This window comes from Magallana gigas, chromosome 1 (assembly GCF_963853765.1).
Source record: "Magallana gigas chromosome 1, xbMagGiga1.1, whole genome shotgun sequence".
Lineage (NCBI taxonomy): Eukaryota > Metazoa > Mollusca > Bivalvia > Ostreida > Ostreidae > Magallana > Magallana gigas.
Genome location: NC_088853.1, coordinates 59,834,585 through 59,859,829, shown reverse-complemented (window position 1 = coordinate 59,859,829; position 25,245 = coordinate 59,834,585). Strand labels below are relative to the sequence as shown.

The 25,245-nt window shown below is 41.7% G+C and overlaps 2 protein-coding genes across 3 annotated transcripts; one reads left to right on the top strand and one right to left on the bottom strand.

The window, feature by feature from the left end:
- Nucleotides 1-295: 295 nt before the first annotated feature.
- Nucleotides 296-8,394, bottom strand: LOC105339307 (uncharacterized). 2 transcript variants are annotated; one of them, XM_066077816.1, is made up of 17 exons: nt 8,207-8,394; nt 7,745-7,870; nt 7,492-7,589; nt 7,233-7,404; nt 7,078-7,139; nt 6,753-6,876; nt 6,522-6,624; nt 5,841-5,958; nt 5,546-5,693; nt 4,813-4,985; nt 4,223-4,421; nt 3,700-3,777; nt 3,414-3,557; nt 3,088-3,290; nt 2,412-2,473; nt 1,967-2,229; nt 296-1,503 (listed from the first exon to the last, which is right to left on the bottom strand). In XM_066077816.1, the coding sequence occupies exons 6-17, from the start codon at nt 6,867-6,869 to the stop codon at nt 1,171-1,173; spliced, it is 1,941 nt and encodes a 646-aa protein (XP_065933888.1). In that variant the 5' UTR covers nt 6,870-6,876; nt 7,078-7,139; nt 7,233-7,404; nt 7,492-7,589; nt 7,745-7,870; nt 8,207-8,394; the 3' UTR covers nt 296-1,170. The 2 variants fall into 2 exon arrangements, with proteins under 2 accessions (XP_065933888.1, XP_065933929.1); XM_066077857.1 differs by having other exon boundaries at nt 7,078-7,136.
- Nucleotides 8,395-8,433: 39 nt separating this feature from the next.
- Nucleotides 8,434-22,183, top strand: LOC105331260 (uncharacterized). Its single transcript, XM_066077913.1, has 7 exons — nt 8,434-8,897; nt 19,195-19,327; nt 19,451-19,554; nt 19,666-19,740; nt 20,199-20,321; nt 20,703-20,834; nt 21,181-22,183. Exons 1-7 carry the CDS (start codon nt 8,877-8,879, stop codon nt 21,355-21,357), a joined length of 765 nt encoding a protein of 254 aa, XP_065933985.1. The 5' UTR covers nt 8,434-8,876; the 3' UTR covers nt 21,358-22,183.
- Nucleotides 22,184-25,245: the final 3,062 nt, after the last annotated feature.

The following is a 25,245-nucleotide window of genomic DNA, read 5'->3' as shown; positions in this document are numbered from 1 at the left end:
TTAATGTGTATCATTGATGAACAAAGATTGTATATGAAAAGGTTTGCATGGAAATTGTAAATCTTTGTAAAGTTGATGCAGTGCATATCATATGCTTATCATAATCACAAATCAGTTTGTGTTTTTGGATAATGCTATGAAAGGATGAGACTGTAATGATAATAATAAGAAGTATGTCATTCGGCTATAGCTAGCACAATTAGTTTTAAAAACTAATTTACCTGTTGTCATTAAAATATACATAATCTATAGACAGCAATTGTAAACAAACATGTAATTCTAAGAGATAAATACAGTATTCAATTCAATTTAGTTATTCTCATGTTGTATAAAACACCATAGAGAAAATAAACAATACAGACAATATTATACAAAAAGCAAGAGTGTATACTGTACACATCAGCCTGGAGAGTTGACTCTTTTAAATATAACTTTTCAAAACCCCACAATTCAGAACCATACAGTAAAATTGAAACAATCATTTTATCAAACATATCAAGTTGACAATCAATCGATAGATTTTATTCTCTAGACTACTTAATTATTGTGTACATAACTCGGGTATCTCTCGTCACTACTTATTTATTAGTACTGTAGAAAGAGTCTGTTCTTAAAAATATAACTCCTAAATATTTCAATTCCTTGACAAGTTCTATTTCATTACCATTGTACAGAAATGATACATTTGAAGATTGTCTGTCTTTACCACAAAATATAATATTTAGTTTTCTCAACATTCACTTGTAATTTCTAATTTTCACAGTACATTTGAAAACAATGAAGCTGATATTGCAAATCACCTTCATAATATGCATGATGAAAAAAGTGCGTACAATATTAACATACCTTTAAATATAAAATTTCTATTAAAGAATGTCTACCACACAGTATAACAAAAACATCTCCTAGGCAAAAATACTCTCAATAATAAAAAAAACCACTACATGTACAAACAATGTTTTTTCATCAAACCATTGAACTTTGAAAAAAGGGAATACATTTTATTCCTTCAAAGGGTATTGAATCTTTAACAGTAAGACCTGTTATACATAGTAATTAATACTCTTGATGTACAATTAAATATGTACACATTTTCAGACAGCAGAACGGTAAATTTACAATTTTTTTGAGCAGGTTTTTAGATCTGAAAATGGAAATTCTGATGGACATTTAAGAGAAAAAAACATTAACTACATAAACTCTTATGGCATGATTCATGTTATGTACAACAAATCTTTTATACACATCTTTGTCCTCTTGTTCCACTCTGATAGTAGTTCTTCCTTCTCTGATGGTGCAGTGGGAGTGAGCGCAATGGTGAACAAGAGGGACATAGGAAAGAACTCTGTGGAGGGGGACTACATCAGTTTCGTTCTTGAGGTGCACAATAGGGCAACCTAGAAATGATGTTGTCTGGATGTGTCCTTTCTCTACAGTAATTAACGACTTCCTCTGATTTTCTAGAAGTATTAAATATCCTCTCTTGAAGAGTCCGATTTCAACCTGAATATGAAATTTTAGACATTATTTGGGAAACAGCATGCATAAATCAAGATTAAAAGAAGAGTGACCATGCAAGGTCACATAATTCACATATTATTACGTATTCTTATGCTTAACATTAAGTCACTTTGTAATGGGATGATTTTACAGTTATCACATATTGAGCATTATAAAGCGTAAACTGCCCCAACCCAGGTTATACGAGTATAACCTAGGTAGACATCAAGTTCATTTATTAAATACAATAACATATGAGTTTTCGAAAATGTTAAAAGTTTACAGACAGACAGATGGTCGCTGGACAAAAAATGATCAGAAAGCTCTCTTGAGCTTTCAGCTCAGGTGAGCTGAAAATGTTCAAGTGAGAAAATATTTCAAATGATGCACACTAACTTACAAAACTTGATGTGCAAAACCTGACATTCACTCACGGACTCTACATATTGAGAAGTTTTATTCATACCTCATTTTCCCTGTTCATATATGCTAAGGACATCCCCTCTTTGATTACTGATCCATCCTGACTCCTACAGCCTTGGTAAGTTATCATCTTTCCATCCACTGTGGGACTTGGAGTGCCAAGGTCAACTAGTCCTTGTAACAATAAGCACTGTGGATGGAAAGATGATGACTCTTGGAGAATTGTTTTCTTGTTGTTGCAGCGGATTGGCATCAGTAACACTGGCATATGGCTTTCATAGTTGGGGTCTTTGGTTGACAAATTACCTGCATGTATAGAATATATGATGTATATCCTGTAGATAGTATTCCTAGCCAGTTAATTTTGAAAAAGAAAAATTTCCGTACAAACTTATATTTCAGTTATTGACTATTTGTCTATACAGAGTTATATGAGGCAGTGAGAATATACTACTGAATATAACAAATGTATTTTTATCATAAATTACCGAGAAAGTCTATCATTTCCTTCCTTTGAGCAAGTTCTTGTACCCTCTTTGTGCTTTGGGTCCTGTCAACAAATTATCAATTATAAAATGCTTATAATACCAGTAATTCAGGTCAGTAAGAATAACAAAGATTTATGACCTAATACTTAACAACTCACTCTCCCCTATTACTTGACAATATACTCTTAATAAAAATCAGGGTATGCATCACATACACAAAATGATTGGCATAACACCCAAAAGATAATTGCACAAGAACTTACATTTATGTATATTTATATACATACTTTTAAAATGTCTTTAAAGAACAGACCAGGTTTCGAACCCGGGCCCCCTGAATCTCTAGTCAGGTGCTCTACCAACTGAGCTATCTGGCGCTGGTATTCGAACCAGTATGACCGTCACATTTATGACACATTTTGTTCTGAATATATAGCTACAATGTTTTATAATATTCTGTGCATGGATGTTATAGGAGCTAGTTACTGCCAGCTTAATTACATGGCGCAGACTGACATACAGAGTGACCGGTTTAAAAACATTCAACTCCTTTGCAACTTTGTTGTTAAGGGTATAAAAATATGAATAAGTAAAATATGCACCGACTTGTTCAATAAATTAAGAACATAATGAAGAGGATGATTTATGCAGATAATATATTTGTTCTTTTCCTTACCATATAGCATCATTTGTTTGGAAGAAACCACCCATTAACACATGAAGGAAAACACAGCTTTTTCCAAATAAAATGGCCGTATCTCGACTTCTTGCGAGTTGATTTTCTTGATTGAAGAGCTTTGCTCTGATCACGCCATGCCTCTTTTCGAAGACATCTTCAGAATATCTAAGAGGTGGACCATGGCGTGATATTTCATCTGTCTGTCAAAGTAAGAATAGGGATAAAATTCAAAAACATCGGAAGATAACCCTAGCTGGTACATGTATGGATTTAAGATTGAATTTATTAATACGAGTTGAATTATGTGTAATGGATCAACTTACCAAATGTGTCAGCAAGTGAGTTTTCACTTTGTTTTTAAGTTGAGGTAAATGCTCTTCGACTATTTGAAGATACTTTTTTACAAGATTGTCTAAGAGTTGAATGTCCTCATCGTCAAAGGAATCTTTGCACACCATTCTATTTATCTGCAACCAAATAAATTAAACATTAGACACCCATAAGCCACATTTCTCTTCAATATAACAAGTTTTCATTTAATATTACATGAAAGATACAGAGCTCACAATTCTTTGTTATGTAAACAAGGCTCATGCCTCTCATAATTACCAAAGCTAATAAACAGGTCATCTTCAAATACACTGTATTCAAACCAGCAAAAGCTAAGCTGAAAGGTGCGACTTGAATCTAAATGGAAAAGAAAACCACCATTACCCATCTTTTTGGGCATCAAAGATGCTATGAAAATTTTTTGAAATATACAACAAATGTTTCCATTAACTTTAAACTTGAAATATCATTTAATAGCTTGACATCATTGAAATGTTGACAAGGTTTCAAAGGGCCCTTTCTATATATACTTGGTTAAAGATCACTGCACACATTTTAACCAAAGGCAGTCTGTGGTTAATATATAATTATGAGCTAAATTGGGCTTTAGGGGAGAGAATTATAAGCCCCAGACAAGTAACTGACGGACAGACTGATCACTGTAGGGCACCTGCACAGTTATAATGCTTTTGAGGTTTATATAAAGCATCAACTGCCCGGGCCAGTTTAAGCTAAACTCGTATAAGGCACAACTTTAATTCATTCGATCCATATAATGACTTTCAGACAATTAAGTACTTACAAATTTTTTCAAATCCTTTCCTTGTCGACTGTTTAAGTTCTTGCAGATGATGAAAGTTATTTGCTGCTGAGAATCAAGTCCCGACAGATGACTTTCAAGCACTGAAACTTTATTCTCACTCAGTGATTCAATGCAAACTTTCAAAAGGTGCTTTGATGTGCCCAAGTGAAATAAATGAAGCACTCCAGATGGAATATCTCTACAAGAAAAGGAAAGTTAAATAAAGTTATAATAATTAATGAGTAAACTTCCCAAATTCATATTATACTCATATAAAACCTTAGTTAGGCTATATAAGTCAACTAAAATGTTTATTTTTCAACAATCAAATTTAAAAAATAAGGCAAAATTTATACCGGTACTTTTTAAAAAAAAAAAACCACCATATACCGGTATGTCAATTTGTACAAAACTGAAATGCAATATCTTTAGAATGTTATACAATGCAAGCATTATATATTTTGATATCAAGGAAATTTTATTCAATCATAGATGCAATTATACTTTATCAATCAGATACCTTTTAACAATGTTTCTTGTTCAATGTTTAAAACAAAGTGTACAACAATTTAAAAACAATGTCTAAATACCTATGAGGGTTTAAAACTTCCCAAAAAGGATTGTCATAGTCCTTCACACCTGTCTGTTTCTTAAGATATTTTTTTGATTCTTCAGTTCCTCTTAATCGCAGTCTTTCAATAGTTCTCATTGTCTCTTGTGGGAATCTTTCTCTTTCTTTAGAAGAACATGTATCTCTGTCAGCCTGTAAAATATTACCTCAGAACTTGATTTTTTTTTAGAGAAAATTATATAGATATATGTATATTTTCCAATTGTATATGATCTTTATAAAGGGGTTTCATGACCACCCAAACATTTGAAGCAGTAAATAATTCATGAAGTAGATGGGTTTTTTTTATTAAGGATCCTCTACACCCCGTGACTTCTACTATTTATAACAATTAACTGTATGTCACATCATAACGATTTTAATGCATTGTGAAACAATTAATTTGCCATCATAATATATGTCTATCTCTGTGGAGCAATGGGTGTAGCTTCGATTTACCGATCGACCTGCAAATCGCGAGTTCGAATACGGCAGGGAATTTAATTTTCACGAGTAGCTGTAAAACTTAAAAAGTTGATTTTTCCCCTAAAGTTGATATTTTTTTTTAGTGTTTGACAAGTCGAACACATGTTAAATATCCAGATCTTTAAATAATCAATTCAGAATAATGGGCTTGTATGCAAAACTTTTCAGAGGAGTGTAGAGGACCCTTAATCAGGCAGTCTAACAAACTTTATACAGTGATAACATACATGACATTTAGGACAAAATTTCAATGCTGTTGCCCCAGCATGGTTGCAAGCAAGAGAAAGCATGTTAAAATCAGCGATCAATGAAGCCACTTCCATCTTGATTGCTATGCAGGTCTTCATATCGGCATCAAACGTCTCAACTGGATTTCTTAAATATAATAAGAATATGATTTAAAATTAACTTGACATCATTGAGCAGGGTCCTTATAATCAAACATGCTAAACAATGTATCGAATTAAGGGTATGACTGATGTAATTACAGTTCTATATTCAGAGAAATTTTTTTCAACTTACTGTTGAGTAGATTCAATGTCCTGCAGAATTAACTTTGAAATGCTCAACACTGAGGCATGCTCAGAAGCTCCAAGAAAATTGGAATAAATCTCATTGTTACGAAATTGGAGAGGAACACCTATAAAAAACATTTCCTGTAATGACTAGATATTTACATTAATTTGGCAAAAAGTGTAACGTTGCTGCAGTACTTTTTGAGAATACAGTATTAACTGCTTGTCCAGGGTTCAATGTTTTAATGACCTCACAATAATTAACGCACATGCAATATTGTTAACATAAAAACATTGTTAATGATTCTGAACGATTTGCCATTCTCAAATGTAAATACATACATGTATAAGTAATATTCAACAGCAATGTAAAAAGTTCTCTAGGATATGAACTTGTTTAATTGGTATGTGATCAAATCTATATAGCTTCTAAGAAGCCCTTTGGGCTTCACAGGATTTGATCACGTGACCAACCAAGTCTATATCCCGGTGAACTTTTTTACATTGCTGTTTACTTCTTAAATATTTCTCTCTATTTATTTCTACATTAAAATTTGAACCCTACTTGATGGACGGACAAACAGATGGAGTACGGACAACTTGTGATCAGAAAAGCTCACTTGAACATTCGATTCAGGTGGGCTACATTAAAATTATTCAAATAGATTTTGGTTCTTAATTTGTATACCTGCTAATTGCATTTGGGCACAATGCATTGGTTGCCATCTTTTACTGACATTTGTTGAGGTGTCATCAATGAAAAGGTTAACAGGAATTGAAACTTTGGGAATCTAAAATTCAAATTCTGGTATGAGTATAATAAATATACATGATCAAGTTTAACTGACATTAAAGTAATATTATCATGTAATATATAGCTGGCCACATATCTGAGTAAGATACTGGACACAAAACAAACCTCCTTTGGTTTTTCCACAAGCTGACCCGATGTTGTTATGGAATCATTCATGACTGAAGGTTCCACATCTTTTGATAAACTTGTTAAAGGTACTGTCACCAGTCTACTTCTCTCCATCAAGCTGCTAAAAATATCCGAATAATTATGATCAATCTATATCATTATAAATTATTTATTGTTACATTCTAAATACACGTACTTCGAATGGTTTGTAGAAACCATGCACAGGAAATCTTTTTAGTAGGGTATTGTTTTAATTTATCAATAAGCGTTGTTTCAAATTTTGTAAATAAGAATAAAAATAAAATGAAGATTTGATACTTACTTGTCATCATTTTCGTAATTTCTGTCTCCCTCTGCAATTTTAATTTCAGCCAAAACAGTCTGCTGGTAAAAGGAAAATGGAAAAAAAATTCTTAACTTTTAAAGACTTTCATGGTATTTTAATTTCAATGTTTAAAAGTAAAATAAAGTAATTACCTCATCACTCTCATAAAAGGCTCTTATTACACCTGCTTAGGCATTGTTTGTTATTTTTACTGGCTCTCCTACATGAAAATGGATGTCATTGACTGATGCCCAGGGTGATATAATTTCACGCAGTCTGGTCCCATCTCTTTGTTCTTTTATAACTGTTGTTTTCCTAGGATACCTAATTTTAATAATAATTTTTGATTTCAGTAACCATTAATCCTGCTATCCTTGTTTTGTATCATTGATCTGTTTATGTGATACTTACCTTGCAATATTTGGTGAAATAGTTGGATTGCTCATATTAAGTTTGGCAATTTCACTAGGCTTGATGATATAGAGTGGCAAACCAGAGTCATCCTCTCCCTGAAATATTCAATCAACATATTAATTATAATGTTGATTGTTAACATTGATAAACTTTATTATGTTTATCAAGGCAAAAAATGAATCCTAAAATTTACAATTATATGCATATTGTATTTATGAAGATATGAAGTATTACAGTATATATTATATACCTTTATGATTAAATCCTCAACATTCAAATCCCCAAACTTCATATTCCGAACTTGATTGATTGGTGGTATATTGGGCACCCCTACCTCCCTCAAAATAAACCACACATACTTGGCTACTTCAAGGCTCTAAAAACATTTTTAAATATAAAAATGAAAAAGTAACATTTTTCACAATTCCACTAGAATCTGGCAATTGTAATGTTTTAATGTATATCTTGCATGGATCAAAAGGGGGGGGGGGGGTCGGAGGGACCAGACCCCTCCCCCTGAAAAAAATCAAATTTCTTTAAATAACATACCAAACTACCAAAAATATGCCTCAGACCCCCCTCCCAAAAAAATTATAAAATGTTTTTATCTATTGGTTAAAATTCTCACGTTTAGGTAAAATTGTTAAAATTAATATTCATGGGTCAATTTTATATATCATTTCAAATGTCATGTTTTAATAATAATTCTTACAATATGATGTGTTGGGCTGTGAAGTAGGCCATAAAGAAGAAGACTGAGTTTGGGGGGAAACGGAAACCACTCATCGTTGCTACCTCTGGTTTGTGTTGTGTTTGTAAAAGCACCGCCAAGCTGAAGGGATATAAAATATCGTGATACATGTATTAAAAGTGCTTGTTCAATTTGTAAATCGTTTATTTTTACATTATATTTTTACATTAACCTGTGTATACTAATTTAAACATTAAACCATGCAAATCTATCTTTTTAAACGTTTTCTAAGTGTATAAATACCTCTTCGACACCATCATCGTCCTGAATTTCAGCATCTGAATCACTAACACAAAAAAACATGGTCATTGACATGTCCATCGCCATCGTACGGAACGGTGCTTCCGATGCATGTCTCGTGTACTTGCTCTCCGTCTACAGTTTTCTCCGATAACTTTTGAAAAGTGTCGTTAATCTTATGTTTCTTAGTCTCGAGGTGTCTCTTGAAGTGATTACAATTGCCAAATTTGACATCACAGACGACACAACGAAATGCCATTGATCTGTCAATATTTACGTCGAAGTGTTTTACACGCTTGAAATCAGAAACAACTTGACGCTGTCTTTGAAGCGTTTAATTAACTAAGATGCATACGAAGCACGTTCTCAGCACGTTCTAGCAGACGAGAAAATGGAAAAAGATTTCTTGGCGGTAAGTAATTTTAAGGATTACATATACGTAATATTCGTGTTGAACTATCAGGTATTAAAAAAAAACCATTTGAATAACATTAGTCTACACCTGTAAATAGTGTAAACAAAGAGAGACAACTCAATATGAAGCGGCGGATCCAAGATATTACATGTGTATTGGGGGGGGGGGGGGCGGATTCTGTAGCCTATATGTGATTTTTAGAAACTCTTCATTTCTTAATATTATGTCTCAAAATGGTAATTTTTTGGTTCTCTTTTATAAATTTCTTTTTGCTTTGATTCCACCTTCAGTATTATGAACTTTTAAAACAGACATGCATTAAAATCATAGGCGTCGGAAGCAAATTGAAAGTGGGGGGGCTAGACTAATCCTCAGAAATATTGAGAAAAAAGTAATTCCCAAAATCATGGAAATCCTAATCCGTGGGGGGGGGGGGGGGGGGGGGGGAGTATACCTATACTTCCAAAAAAAAAATTACTTACCCAATTTTTTTTTCCAAAATCATGAAATTCCTAATCAGTGGGGGGGGGGGGGGGGGGGGATTGCTTCTGAATCTAACTTTTCAATCTTTCAAGGTAAATTTTGGAACAATAATCTTTCCTGCGAGAAAAAGTGGGTGGGCTGAACCCTCTATCATGCTATGTTTCTAATGGTTAGGTATAACTTTGCAAAAAAAGTGGGGGGGGCTAAGCCCCCCCTAGCCCCCCCGGTTCCGACGCCTATGAAAATACAGTCATTTCAACATTGGTCTGTAAGTATAGATATGTGGTGTTCGTGGAACCATTCCTAGTACGAGCTACCTAGTAGCCATGACGTCAGACGGCGCGAATCTGCTCGTGCAGGCTATTCTAGAAGCTGACAGCTACCAGACAAGATGTATAGGTGAGTTCGGGGCAACCCACGGTTATATTATAGATAGTGTAGGTAGATAAACACCATATTGGCGCCCAACTCGCGGCCCTGAACTCACGGTATATATTAGACAGGAAAATTTTTTTCCCGCAAAGTGTCAAAGCTGTTTATTAGGCGTTTTCGTTATTTTAGATATACGGGTGTAGCCGCCATTTTGGGGGCCCGCCACGTGCTTAGGACTGTAGGTTTAATTCGTGAATTTACTTTCACCTTTGCATATTTTGTGCATAGTTTTTTCGTTTAAAGTTTTATTGCATTGTTGATAGGTATTGTTTTTTGCATTTAGCACATATTTTTGCATTTTCTCGCATAGTCTGTGTTGATTTTGACTTTGAACATTTTTGTGTATTGCATCATTCGCTCGTCATGAATGTTTCGTTTGAAGAGGCTTTGCAAGCCTTGGGGTTAGACGACACTTTAACTCCCGATGAGGAGTTTGGGTATATTAGTGGCAGACATCATGGCCCAGATAATGTCGGTTTTAGAACTCCGGGTGATATGGGTTACTGTGCTCCGAGCACTGTTAGGGTAGGTCAGGCTGCCGGCCCATCCCGCTTTCCAGGGGGGCAGGCAGGCTATCCCCAGTGTGGGAGGGGGGTTTGGCAGGGTACAGTAAGGGAGCCAGAGGTCACTGTGGCACACTCTGTTGTGCCTGGGCCAGCCAGTAGTATTCAGCCGGGGGTGTCCCCCGGGTCTTCGGTTAGATGCAGTTCACCAGTTGGTTATAGGGAATTTGTCCCGCCCAGCGATTATGTAGGGGTCCCCATGTCACGTCGTTCCCATGTGGCCCTTACCCGTCAGTATGACCCAACTGTTAGGGATGTTCCTGTCGACCGAGGGCCTGAGGATACCATTGGAGTCACCCCGCTGCACCCGCCTCATGTTCAGGGGGACCTGAGACCCCACCTGCTAGACCTGGATTCCCCCATCACCCCGTCCCCCTCCAACCCCATGCCCGGCGGGCCTGTCAGGCCTGCATACCAGCCCACACCCCAGCCCTGTAGCTATTGCCCTACTAGTTCCACCACCCATCCCCAGGACCTTGCTACTGTAAGCCAAGGGCAGCTTGTGGATTTGCCACATGCACCCCAGATTGTTGATTTTCAACCCCAAGCTTCACTTGCTCAGCCTACCCCTGCCCCTGGGAATAGTAACTCAATGTCAGGTAGTAGGCCCCCTCATGGGGTGCCTCGCCATTCTCCCCCTGGGGGGGAGTACCTTGCCACTAGGGTCCAGGAGTCCTTGGTCCATACCTCACAGGGATCCTTTGGTGTGCGCATGTGCACTGCTGTAACCCAGCCGGTTGCACCCAGCTGTTATTACCCCACACCCCAGCCCCGGGATGAGCAGTATTTAACTGCGCAGGGGGGGGGGGGGGGCAATGTCAGGACGCCACCAGTATTTTACAGGTTAGGCGGTCCCAACACCTGTGGCCTCCTCCCAGCCCAACAATCCTGGGGGAGAGGGAGGTAGAATAGCGCAAGTCCAGCCACAGTATCATGAGCCCTTGTCTGGGGAACCCCATCCCCTGGGTGACCATACATATGTCCCAGTACCCCATGAATATGAGCCCCCGGCTAGGGATGTACCTCCCCATGCAAGTCACGCGCGGACTCCCGCTGCGTCTTGCAGTCCCCCTGAGTACGCGCGGATCTCCGCAGCGTCTCACCATCCCAATGAACATGTGCGGTTATCCGCAGCGCGCCCTCATCCCCATGCAAGTTACGCGCGGACTCCCGCTGCGTCTTGCAGTCCCCATGGATATGCGCGGTTATCCCCAACATCTCGCGCACCCCCGGAGTACGCGCGGTCATCCGCAGTGTCTCGTGGGGTCCCCGAGTTTTTGCAGACGCCCGTCGCGACCTATGGCTCACCTGGAGATGTGCAGCTGCCGGCGATGCAGTACAATCCTCAAGACTATACCGCACTACCAGCCAGTTCTAGCCACCCGACCGTCCGGAATAGACCTAGATATAAGGATCTCCGCTATGATGGCAAGTCCAACTGGAAAGCCTTCCTTCATAAGTTTGTTCGCCTTTCGCGCAGCCAACAGTGGAATGAGACCGAGCAACACGATCAATTCTGTTTCTTCCTTGAGGGCCCAGCCAGTGAGTATTACACTCTGATGCTGGAGACTACCCCCCGCCTGAGGTTCAGCGAAATACTCCGGAAGTTCGACAAGCGCTTTGGATCATCGGCACCAGACCTCACTCATCAACTTAATTTCCAATCAGCGACCCAGAATAGTGGTGAGTCCCTGCGACAGTGGTCTGACAGAGTTCTCACTTTGGCTACTCGTGCATTCCCCCAGCTACCGGATGTTCATACCCAGGCTATACCGCGTCTGTGTTATGGAGCTGAGGACCGGGAGGCGGGTTTGTACGCTTTGGATGGCCAACCCAAGACTGTGGAGGAAGCTGTCGACCGCATGCAGTACTTCCAGCATTCGCGTCAGAGCAGACCCCCCAAGCCTAAGCGGGAGGCGGTAAAGGCCATGGCAGATAAGGACAAGGTAGCTGAAGATAGCCAGAAGGTTGGTGAAGGGGAGAATGAGATTAAGGAACTCAAGAGCCACCTGCAGCAGTTGGAGAATGCCTTAAGGGAGAGTAGTATAGCCCAAGCAGACCCGATGTCTCCGTCACCGCCACCTCCTCCACAAGGAGGGCCGGTGGCACCCCGAGCTAGCCAATGTTTTAAATGTGGTGAAGTCGGGCACTTCCGGAGGGAGTGCCCCACCAATGTAGGGAGGAGGACTGAAGCAGGTGCTGGTGCGGGTGGGGACCGCCCCCCTCAATACCGTGGTGGACACCGAGAGGATATGGGTCGTGGAGGATCCAGATATAGCGGCAGGGGAGGGAGAGACAACCAGCCACCAAGGAATGTGCGTACGCTGACGCCTGACCGCGATGTTGGGTTGGAGAGACAGAGAACAGACGACAGTCAAGAGGACCTGCAGAGTGTGAAGCCAGAGTTTGGTCAGTCAGGGGAAACCCGTCGCTCCTGCCTTAAGCATTCCAAGCGGCGTGGTGGATTCGGAGTGCGTTTCAGGAATCAACCCATACCTGAACCCTTTCCTGAGGAGGAGCTGCTGACCAAAGAGGAGGAACCTCCGGTTCCTATTGATGAGATCCTGACTCCAGTAGACCACAGTCTGGAGCTGCAGGAGCCGCCGAGGGAGGATACGACCTCAGAGTCCGGACCCCCTGGAAACAGCGAGGATGGAAGCCGGATGCCTGCGAACCCACAGGCAGTCCCTATGGAGGGGGAGTTGTGTGTTACAGTAAGCCAGCTTTGCCCACGGACTGCATTTACTATAAAGCTGATGATCCAGGGAGCCCCCATTGAAGCTGTGGTGGATACCGGGGCAGAAGTGAGTGTACTTGGGAGGAAGTTCTATGACAATTTGGAGTCAAGGCCCCCCATTAAGAGACAGGTCACTTTGCTGCAACCCGGAAGTGGAGCCCATCTCCAGGGATTTGTTGCTGGCCCATTTGACCTTGGTGTGGGCCAGCACACTCAGCAGGTGGATCTCTATGTGGCCCCTCTTAAGGACAGGATGTTGTTGGGAATGGACATCTTATGGGAACACAAAGCTAAGATGGACCTGGAGCTCGGGGTGATAAACTTATGTGGGGAAGAGATTCAGATGACCTATGGTAGAGGTGAGACGGAGAGCGTTGCTCGCATGACGCTAGTGCGCGAGGTCTGCGTTCGTGCCGGCTCAGCTGTATTGTGCCCCTTCAAGCTGGACAGGAGTCTGTCTGAATTCATGACCATTCCGGGTATAAAGAAGTTGTCAGAGGCGTTGCTTATGCCCCATACTTACCATGCTGCTGGAGATGCCTCTATGGCTTGCCTGGTGAACGCCTCGGAAAAGGATATTACTCTGAAGGAGGGGAGCTTCTTGGGAGAGGCAGTTGAGGCTGATTTGCATGTGCATGCGCCCTACCCTAGGAGAGCGGCCCGGAGTTTAGCTGAGGGTGAGCCTGGGAGATCCCACCCTAAGGTGCCCGCCCATTTGCAGGATCTGCTAGAACGATCCTCTGCGGAGCTGAGTGAGGAGGAGCAGTCCATGCTCGCTGAATTGTTGTCAGAATTTCAGGATGTATTTGCCCAGAGCGAGTTTGACTTTGGAAACTTTACTGCTCTAGAGCATGAGATCGATACTGGCAGTGCGGCGCCTTTCAAGGAGAGGATGCGGCGTACACCAGCGTTCTTTGTAGATGAAGAAGAGGTGCATCTGAAGAAAATGCTGGACGCTGGAGTGATTCAGCCCTCTATGTCTGAGTGGGCATCAGCGCCGGTGCTCATCCGTAAGAAGGATGGACAAGTCCGATGGTGCCTGGACTACCGCAGGCTGAACAACGTTACCAGGAAGGATGTATTCCCTCTCCCATTGATCGACGAGTGTTTAGACACTTTGTCAGGGAACATTTGGTTCTCTAAGCTGGATGCAAACTCCGCTTTCCATCAAGTTATGATAAGCCCTAAGGACCGGAAGAAGACTGCCTTCGTCACCCGATATGGCCTGTTCGAGTTCCGGCGGATGGGTTTCGGTTTGTGTAATGCTCCGGCAACCTTTTCCCGAGCCATGAACTAAGTTCTGCGGGGGCTTACATGGAGTATAGTCCTGGCATTCCTGGACGATGACTTGGTGCTTGGGCGTGACTTTGAGGATCACCTAGCCAATCTGAGGACAGTGTTTCAGCGCTTCCGTGAATACGACTTAAAGTTTAAGCCTAAGAAATGCGAGCTGTTCCATAGACGTGTGGAGTTCTTGGGGAGACAGGTGAGCGGGACCGGAGTAGAGATGGGGGATGAGTACATAGAGGCTGTTAAGGACTGGACGACGCCTGCCACGGTGAAGGATGTTGAGCGGTTCCTCGGCTTTGCCAACTACCACAGGGGATTCATTGCCGGCTTTGCCCAGATTGCCCAACCGTTGTACAGTGTCACCGGGAAGAAACCTTTTGTATGGGGACCAGAGCAGCGGACTGCATTTGAGGCCCTCCGGAAAGCTCTCACTTCACCTCCAGTCCTTGCCCTCCCTACTGCGGAGGGCGAGTTTGTACTGGATACTGACGCATCAGCGGAGGCGATAGGTGCTGAGCTCTCACAGGTCCAGGAAGGGCAAGAAAAGCCGATAGCCTACGGTAGTCTCAGCCTGTCAGCAGAACAGAGGAGGTATTGCACTACCCGGAAGGAGCTCCTAGCAGTTGTCAGATTTACGCGCATGTACCGGCATTACTTGCTTGGTCGTAAATTCATCGTTCGCACGGATCACCATAGCCTTATTTGGTTGCTCAACTTCAAGTACCCTCAAGATCAGCTTGCTCGCTGGCTCGAGGAGCTTAGTCAGTACGATATGGTGATCCAGCATAGACCGGGTAGGCGCCATGTGAACGCCGACGCACTGTCCAGACCGCCACCTCCATCCAGGTGTAGGGGGGTGGATTTCACCGTTAACCTCAGTGATTTGCCTTGTGGTGGCTGCCCAAAGTGTACTAGAGCCCACCAGTCCTGGATGGCTTTTGCGGAAGAAGTTGATGATGTGGCCCCTCTAGCTAGGCCTGGTAGTTGGACATATTCCCCCTTGTTGGGGGAAGAGTCTAGCCCTACAGAGGATCAGAGCCCCGTCATAGGTGACCAAGAAGAAGCCCAGCCCTCTATCAGCGAAGCAGCACTGGACTATGTCTCCAAGAAGCTTCTGGGCCGGATCAGTGAAGACGAATGTGAGGGTCAGAGTAGTTCAGATGGACCATGCCAGTCTCAGATCCAGATAAGTCATCACCCCCAGTTTGCCTGTGTCATGGGAATTTCCTCGGAGGGCTTGGTTGGCCCGCCTTCCTTGGTGGGCCTCACCCCCGAGGAGATGAGCCGTAGCCAGTTAAGCGACCCAGAGCTTAGCCTAATCTTGGATTGGCTGCAGGGAGATGTGGAGCCAGAGGAAGGCAAATTGTTCCTAGCCAGCCCAGCTGTCAAACATTACTATATCAACAGGGGTTTGTTGCAGTTGGACAACGATGGGGTCCTTTGGAAAGAAATAGATGAGGGGGGAGAGAAAAGGAAAGTTCTGGTCGTCCCCATAGAGCTGAGGAGAGAGGTTCTGCGACTCTGCCACGATGTACCGGCGGCTGGACACCAAGGTATCGAGCGCACCAAGGCACGGCTGAGAGAGCATTTCTACTGGTACGGGATGATGCGGGAGACTGAGAGGTTTGTTAGCACTTGTGGCCCCTGCAGTAGAAATAAGCGCCCACAGCGCCACGCCAGGGCAGAAATGATAAAGTATCATGCCGGGGCACCCATGGAGAGGGTGCACCTCGACTTCCTGGGACCGCTCCCTAAGACGCCGAAGGGGAATGAGTATGTCCTAGTAATGGTGGACCAGTTTACTAAGTGGGTAGAGTGTGTCCCCCTCCCCTCCCAGACAGCTGAGGTTACGGCCACAGCGGCAGTGAACGAATTCTTTGTTAGGTTCGGCTGCCCCCTTCAGATATTTACCGATCAGGGGCGCAACTTTGAGAGTAAGTTGTTCACTGCTGTGTGCGATCTCCTGGAAATACATAAGGCCCGCACCACCCCCTATCGTCCGTCTGCCAATGGACAGGTGGAGCGCTATAATAGGACCCTTATGGATGCCGTTAGGTGTTACATCGATAAGGCCCAGGACTGTTGGGATGAACACCTGGCCCAGATAGCGGGGGCCTTGCGCTCAGCAGTCAACCGTAATTCGGGGTTCACTGCCAACAAACTCATGCTGGGTAGAGAGATCAACACGCCAGCCAGCCTTATGTACAGGTCCCCCATGCAGGGGGGCCCTGCGGATATTGACACGTATGTTGGTGCTCTTGAGGACAAAATACTGACTGCCCACGAGACGGCCAGGAGGCGCTTGCACACCTCTGAGGAGAGGATGAAAAGAGACTACGACGTCAAGGCCGCCACCCGCCCCTTTGAGGAAGGAGATATGGTGTATGTGTTGGACACTGCGACGGTGAAGGGAAAGTGCCGAAAGCTTAGCCCGTCCTGGAAGGGCCCTGGTATCATCATCAAGAAGCTGACCCCCCACCTGTACCGAGTAAAGACAAAGTCGGCAGTCATGGTGGCCAATCACGACCGCTTGAAAAGGTGTGTCGACAGGGACATCCCCCAATGGTTAGTTCGGCTAAGGGAGAACTTCGAGAACTCTGGGAGTACCAAGCAGGAGACCGGGAGCGACTTGGCTCCCAGCCCCCCTTCCGGGGCGGGCGCCTGCAAGCTTCCCGAATCTCTGGACTCCACCCCCAGCCAGCGGCCACGCCGAGGTCGGCCCCCTAAGCGCTCCCCTGCTGCCAGAGGGCCTCCTGACAGTCCTCCCCTGCCCCCCAGACGTCGGGGGCGTCCCTGTAAGCGACCTAACATAGCCTCACCCACATGCCCCTCGTCTCCGGACCCCTCTAATGAGATTGTGTTTTGTACCTGTCGGCGCCCGGACGACGGGAAGTTGATGGTACAGTGCGACCATTGTGATGAATGGTTTCACGGTCGGTGTGTGGGTGTCACCTCTGAGGAGGCCTCCACCTTGGAGCAATTTGTTTGCCCCAATTGTGTTGGGGGGGTTGTTAATCGTCTTGTCCTCTTTTTCAGAGATTCCGATAGCGACGATGATTGCGCCTCCTCCCGCCGGGAGTCGCAGCCTGATGACGAGGAACCGGGTGCCAGAGGTCCCTCCCAACCCGGAGACGTAGGAAACCTGATGGCTGGCCCCCCTGCGGAGCCGCCATCACCGCCTGACGATGAGGAACATGGTGCCAGAGGTCCCGCCCACCCAGGAGACGACCCACTTCACCACAGGAGGCGGTCACCTCCCTCTTCCTGTCCCTTCCCCAACTGTCCAGAGAGGACGCACAAGCTGAGGGACCATGTGACCTTCCAACACCTCCACCCTGTGTTCCGTAGGTCTGTGCCTTTGGGGGACGAGGCCACCTCTATGAGATTGAGGGTGTGCGAGTGGCTGACGGATCATCTCATTGGAAGCTGGGCCACCTTGACCGACCTAGTGCAAAGTGTGCCCACCTTCCAGGTTTTCCGGGAACCTAGTGCAGGTGTTCCAAGGGACTTGAGAGACGCCATGGACAGTTTGTGCAATCTTGTGCAGGAGAGCCCGCCCCGCGTTTACCGCCTGTGGGGCGTGCTCCACCCTGCCCTGCTGCTGCACTGGAGGGTGCAGGTATACCTGGTCGCCCGGTTGAGCCCGGCGTTACGCAGGGCTTACCGGGCCCTGTTTTCGGACGAGACCATTGCCGGGCACCCTTTGTATCGCTATGGTCTGCGGTACCTGGTTGTCCCTCCCGTTCCTGCCCCGACGGTTAGGGGAGTAGTCGTCGACCCACCAGCCGCAAGCAATGAGGATGCCCCTCCACCCCGACAACTCCTGGGCCAACCTGACCCCCGTCCGGATGATGATGAGGCCAGTCAAAGGAGGGATGCCCCCCAGGTGGGGGAGGTTCCCATTCCGGAGCAGAATGAGAGCTCCCTAGTCCTTTGGGAGCCCTGGCGCCCGGGAGCAGGAGCAAGTTTCGCCCCCAACCCGGAGTACCCTCGTCCCCCTCCTGGAGCCCTGACCGGAGGGTACGTTTTGGCGGAGATGTCGCGGGGTTACCCTGGAGCTCGCAGGGTGCACATCCTGATCCTCCAGGAGTGGTAGGGTGAGCTACCATCACCCCTACGGGCGGAGGCCAGTTTTGATATGGCCCTGGCCGCCCGGCTGATTTTCATCCCGGCTGTTGCTGGGATGGGCGTTGTAGCGCCACCCTGATTGTGGGTCCCACCTGTAGGTGGGACCAGGTTCCCTTTCATGTTATCCCGGCTGTTGCTGGGATGGGCGTGATTGCCCCCCTGAAGATCGGTGGTCCCACCTGTAGGTGGGACTGACTCCCCAGAAAGAAGACGGAGGGGAGTGTGGTGTTCGTGGAACCATTCCTAGTACGAGCTACCTAGTAGCCATGACGTCAGACGGCGGGAATCTGCTCGTGCAGGCTATTCTAGAAGCTGACAGCTACCAGACAAGATGTATAGGTGAGTTCGGGGCAACCCACGGTTATATTATAGATAGTGTAGGTAGATAAACACCATAGATATACAATTATTTTCTCCGCATAAATTTCCTGAAGCATTTTCATATGTACTTAAAATGCATTTTGTTTATACCCCCCCCCCCCAAAAAAAAAAAAAAAACATAAAAAACTATGTATGTCCATGTAAATATACATATACCGGTATGTCATATAATTGTATGAAATTAATTGATACAAATCTGTCCTGAATAATAAACTTAATTCATATTGAACTTTTTTTTAAAGAGTGCAACAATTGACTTTTTATTTTTAACATATTTCAGGACTCGCAACAATCCCAAGAGCTCTTCTCACAAGAGGCAAGGGCCCTACCCCCATTGGCAGCCTCCACGGAAGTGACTAGTGTAGATAAAACTGCTGCTTCCCGTAATGTGAAGGATGTCTTAACAGAAATATGTAAGCAATTAAAAAGATTATTTTTGTTACTTAGTTATCTGATGATTTAAGTATATAGTGAATTTATTTATTTTATTGATGACAAAATTTTTATGTTGTTGGAATTTTCTTTATCCAAATTAGTGAATGAGCAGAAAAAATTAAGGGAAGAGATCTACAAATTAAACTGCACTCTAGAGGCATCCCAGGCACAGAAATGTGCCATAGTGGAGGGATCTCCCATAGAGGTGACTGAAAATTTATCTTTATTATTGTTAAGATTAGAATATCATTAAATTTAAATTAAGTTAAAATTAGAATTTTAATTATTTCTCATTTATTTATTTGTTATTTCGCAGAAGGAATACATTAACTTCTTGAAGGAAAGATTCAGTTTAATTCCTTGGATTTCTTTCCAGGAGCCAGAAACACAGGTAAATTGATATACAGTAAAAGATGGTTGTAGCGAACACGCTTCTAATGAAATGATGCTTACAGATAAGTGATTTTCATTCCACAAGACTTTAGTACATGTTGTAAACTTGACAGATATAACGTACAAATTATGCTTATATATCTAAGTAAAATCTGCCTTCCCTGGCACTTAGTTATTACTTATTAGCATGTTTTTCAGTAATTTATTTAAATAATAAATGGTCCCCTTATAATATGCATGGTCCTAATTTTATCTCCATCAAGCAATTTGTCGCTTTGTTTATGTGTTGCTTGGATCTAACTTTACATTGTTTATAAATAAATATAAATTAAAGAAAAACTTGATATACAATACATTATATATAATTTGTATATTTTTTTATGTTTGATAAAATTTTTGTTTCTTATGGTTAGGATCAAAACTTGTTTAATAAATGATAGTCATATTGTTTTGCAGAACATGTTACAGAAATTGATAAAAAAGGCTGGCTGGTCAGATTCCTCTGGGAGGTCATTGAGTGTCTTAGCTACATTTGGTTCAAAAAAGTTCACTCACTACAGAAATCAAGTCAGATCAAAGGTTTGTCTGTACTGTTTGCAAGTTTATTTTTACATTGGGAGAAGTTATGTAATATGACAATTGAAATCTTATGTTTTACAATTATATAAGATGAAGTATCATATTTTGATATGATCATCCTGCATGTATTAGCTATGATCAAGTTTTTGTATAATATTTGCATCTTGTGTAACGTGGATAATGTTGGATTATATATATTGCTTTCAATAATGTACCTATACTGTAAATTAAAGTAGTCTTCTCTTAATAATAATTGATCTACATGTAGTGCAATCCATAAATTTAAGCTTTTCAATTGGCACCCTTCAATTATTTAAGCTGATTAACAGTTAAATATATTTCAGGATTTTAAGTAATTTTAAGTAATTTTTTTTATTGTAGTTGATGGGCAACAAAGAAGTAAATGTGGAGGGACTTGCTCTGAAGTCCCTTCACAACTACCTTTGGAAATGTTTCCTGCCGTCCCATGTTCCAATTCTTGATACACAGAGACAACATCTGACATTGATGCTGGTAAAGCCTTTCAGACTTGTATAGAAATTATCTCAGTGCTCCTGTTTACCTAATTATGCTCCTATATGTAGAAGAGCCACATGTATAGAAATATTGAATAAGGCTGGTGTTACTACATTAATTTTATTTCTGATTTGATATACATGTAATATATTATGTAAATACATGTACGTTAACAGTACTATAATGTAATGAGAGTCTGGAGCCTTAAGGGCTTTTATTATTTAGCTGATCTATGCACCTATGTAATAATGCAGTATTTATAATATATATCTAACCAATGACTTTTTTCAATATATACACATTAATTAATTGTGTTAATTTCTGTGTTATATTTTACTTGTAGAGATCTTTCTGTGGAGCTGAGAAACTGTTCCGAAAGGGAGGAACAGCGGGCTATGCCTTCTGGAAGGAATTTGAGCAGTTTCACAAAGTTGTTATAAATAACACCAGGGACGACAAATGGGAGAAGCTTGAAGAGAAAGAGGAACGAAGAATCAAGAAATATGTGGATCAGTTGTAAATTACAAATAATTATGTTATTAATTAAGGAATGCATGCAATATTTATCAGTTTTATGCGATATAAAATGGTTCGGGACAGTTTACGCTTTATAAACTGCAAAGCGGTTTATAAAAAAGTGTTGACTGCCCCAAACCATTTTATATCATATAAAACTAATAGATATTGCATTCATTGCTTATGATTTAATTTTTAGCTATTAATTGCGGATAAAAACAGTCATTTGATCATTAAAATTACATCCAATTGTACTAAATTCAAACGTAACGTCAGGCGGATGTAGGCAACATTCTTTATACAATATAAAATAATTTTTTAGCCAATCAGAAACCACGTTACAACCAAAATTGAATTAAAATGGTGTATGACAAGGAAAATTCTTAATCAAAAAATTATTAGATTGTAACTTTTAAATATTCATTTAATTTGCTATGTGTATTGATTGTAAAAATAGCTTTACATATCAATAACAATTATTTGGACTCTTTTGGCTGCACAATTCTCATTGGCAAACTTCTCTTGTATAAATATCTTATTGCATAGATTTTTCTCAACACTGTTACTTTCAAACTATTTTTTTTTAGCTGTTTGACATCTTTGATCAAGTGGTTTTTAATTATATTGCCAGTAATTGTGGTATATTAAATGTAAACCACACGATTTTGAGTAGTTACATGACTGTATTCTAGTATCATGGAGAAAACTCTTTTAAAATTTGTTTTTATATTGTGTCAATAGTAAGTAAGTGTGCATATGTTTGTATATTTGTTCAATGACCACCATTGTTCTGTAAAAAAAAAGATCAGAATATATGTATCGACAATTTCTTTACTGTTTTGAGTCATTTTTTATTCTAATGAAATTTATATTGTCATCACAAGATGTTATCCTTATCATATTAAGATTCAACATTCAAAGACCAGAACAAACAAGATAAATATCGTAATTTATATTGATAAATTTGCTTTTGAATGAAAAAAGCTACAGCCTTCATCTCCACATATTTTCTTCATATGATTCTCACATGATGTCAAAATTACTTGATTGTCATATAAGAATTATATAATCATTATATAAGCGATCATATAATTTTGATAAGATGCCCTTATCATATAATTCTCATGTCAGAATTATATGATTCTCATATGATACCCATGATATGATTCTTATATGATGCCCTTTTTTTATCATCTCATATCAGCACAATTATATAAGAATCATATCATTTTGATATGAGAATGATATGTGGCGAAATCCCCTGTGTACGTACGGAAAAGTATTTATCGCACTGGTGTGAAATAGAAGATATTCATGGGCAATATAACAGTCTGTACGATTTGGTGTTGAGAGAGCAATTGCTTAAGTTTTGTGATGAAGATTTGCAGGTATGGGTTCATGAACATCGACCAAAGAATGTTAAGGAAGTGATCGATTTCGTTGAGGCCTATCAAACAGCTCACAAAAGGTTGACGTTCGGAGGGAACCGCAAAAATGGAACAGATCGAAATTCTCAAGGTAATTTCAATGTAACTCAGGGGCAAGTTAAAGCTGAACAAGGAAAAGGCCCGCAGGTCAAAGACAGAGCCTGTTACTATTGTAAGAGGCCTGGGCATATCCAGAGAGACTGTTCTCTTTACAACCGAGGACAGTATAGAAAACCCGAGGACAAGAAGATTGGTAAGCTTGAGTTGTGTTTGTCAGAACACGAAAATAATCAACATACAGAGGGGGAAAACCTGACTTGTATACAAGTGCAGCGTTGGTCAAACTCCCTGGTGTAAGTACAGGGGATACAAAAGATGTAGATGATAATTCAGTACCAGGTTTAGATATTTCTAGGGGAAGTGTAGGAGGTAAAGAGGCAACAATTTTGAGAGATTCTGGTTGTTCAAATGTATTCGTCCACAGTCGTCTAGTCGAGAAACAGCAAATGACCGGGAGAGGAAGGAAGATAATTCTTGCTGATGGGTCCGAGAAACAATGCAAAGAAGCGTGTATAGAGATAGATACGCCATTTATATAAGGTAAATTGTTTGCTCTTATCTTAGATTCTCCATTTGCTGACGTCATACTTGGAAACGTAATAGACAAAATCGAGAAAATGGAAGTTGAGAAACCAGCTGACTGTTTGGCAGTTCAGACAAGAGCACAGACTCGATTGGAAGCAGAGGAAACAACGCCTAGACCAAAGAAAACAGCTAAAACTTAACATTTGTGATACAGAGACATTGATCAAACTGCAGGAAACTGATCCTAGCCTGACACGTGTGAGGGAAATGGCATTTGAAAAGCCAGACGTAGGTCAGTCATACTACACTCTCAAGGACAAGATTCTCTACAGGGTATTTCCTCGTAAGGTAGGAAATGACATATTTCAGATTGTCCTTCCTCATAAATACAGGTCGTTGGCACTTGAAATGGCACATGACATTCCTATGTCGGGTCATATGGGAGTAAAGAAGACCAGAAACAGGATTATACAGCATTTCTTTTGACCTGGAATTTTTTCAGACACATCAAAATACTGCAGATCCTGTCCCGTGTGTCAAAAAGGTACGGCAAAAGGAAGAGTGAAGAAGGTACCACTTGTAAGTATACCTACTATCGACGAACCATTTCAGCGACTTGCACTAGATTTTGTAGGTCCTTTGCCATTGACAGAATCCAAGAACAGATTTGTTTTGGTATGTGTAGATTATGCTACAAAGTATCCAATTGCAGTAGCTCTAAAAAACCAAGAGGCGGAGACAGTAGCAAAGGCCTTGATAGGGATATTTGCTGACATGGGTTTTCCAAATGAAATCCTCATAGATCAAGGCAGTAACTTCATGTCCGAGTTGATACAAGAACTGTGTAGATTACTGAAGGTGAGTAAATTGGTAAGTTCTCCGTATCACCCTTAAACAACTGGCCTGGTGTAAAAGTTTAATGGCACTTTAAAGAAAATGTTGAAGGGATATGCGGTCTAAGAACCCTCAAAGTGAGACAAACCTTTTCCTTATGTTCTGTTTGCTTATAGGGAGGTCGCAAACGAAACCACAGGATTCTCTCCTTTTGAAATGCTTTTTGCAAGGCAGGTACGAGGTCCTTTAGCAGTCCTGAAAGATCACTGGGAAGAACCAGAGAATAGTCATCTGTTCTGAGTAACCTAATCAAAACTTGTCGAAAAAACATTTATCAGCTATTGACATATTGGGAGGTGTGTATGAGAGTATGAACTACGATTCCGAATTAACGACATAGCATCTCCTTCGTTAGAACTTCAAAAAACGGCTGAAGATGTAATATTTTCCGATACACTGTCGAATACTCAGGTTTGTCAGTTAAGAGGTTTGTTGAATGAGTTTTCTGATGTTTTAGCGATATACCTAACAGAACAGATGTAGTTCAGCATTCAGTAAAACTTAAGTCAGACGATCCCGTCCATAAGAAGCCGTATCCTGTGCCCTACGCACTGAGGGAACGCATGCAGACAGAGATAGATAATATGAACGAGGTGGGTATTATTTAACCCTCAACTAGCCCTTATGCGTCACCAGTGGTTTTGGTAAGAAAACATGACTATTCTATCAGATTCTGTTGTGATTATAGAGCGTTAAACATTAACAGTGTATTTGATCCAAGACCTATGCCGCGCATGGATGACCTTTTAAACGAGGTGAGTAGAGCAAAATTTATCAGCAAAATTGATCTTACAAAAGACTACTGGCAGATTCCGTTAGATGAGGACGCAAAGCAGAAGAGCGCATTTGTGAACCCCATGGGCCACTATCAATTCACGGTAATGCCTTTCGGTATGGTAAATGCGCATGCAACTTTTGTCAGATTAATGCACAAAGTTCTCGATGGTTTGCATTCATTTGTTCGTTGTTTTATAGATGATATTGGA

Excerpts from the sequence above, each read along its gene's own strand:
- LOC105339307 (XM_066077816.1), bottom strand. The coding sequence starts at position 6,869 with ATGGAGAGAAGTAGACTGGTGACAGTACCTTTAACAAGTTTATCAAAA. Across the intron at positions 4,422-4,812 it reads GAAGTTTTAAACCCTCATAG|AGATATTCCATCTGGAGTGC; the intron begins GTATTTAGACAT and ends CTTTTCTTGTAG. Across the intron at positions 3,291-3,413 it reads CTCACTTGCTGACACATTTG|ACAGATGAAATATCACGCCA; the intron begins GTAAGTTGATCC and ends TTACTTTGACAG.
- LOC105331260 (XM_066077913.1), top strand. The coding sequence starts at position 8,877 with ATGGAAAAAGATTTCTTGGCG. Across the intron at positions 8,898-19,194 it reads TGGAAAAAGATTTCTTGGCG|GACTCGCAACAATCCCAAGA; the intron begins GTAAGTAATTTT and ends AACATATTTCAG. Across the intron at positions 19,328-19,450 it reads GGATGTCTTAACAGAAATAT|TGAATGAGCAGAAAAAATTA; the intron begins GTAAGCAATTAA and ends TATCCAAATTAG.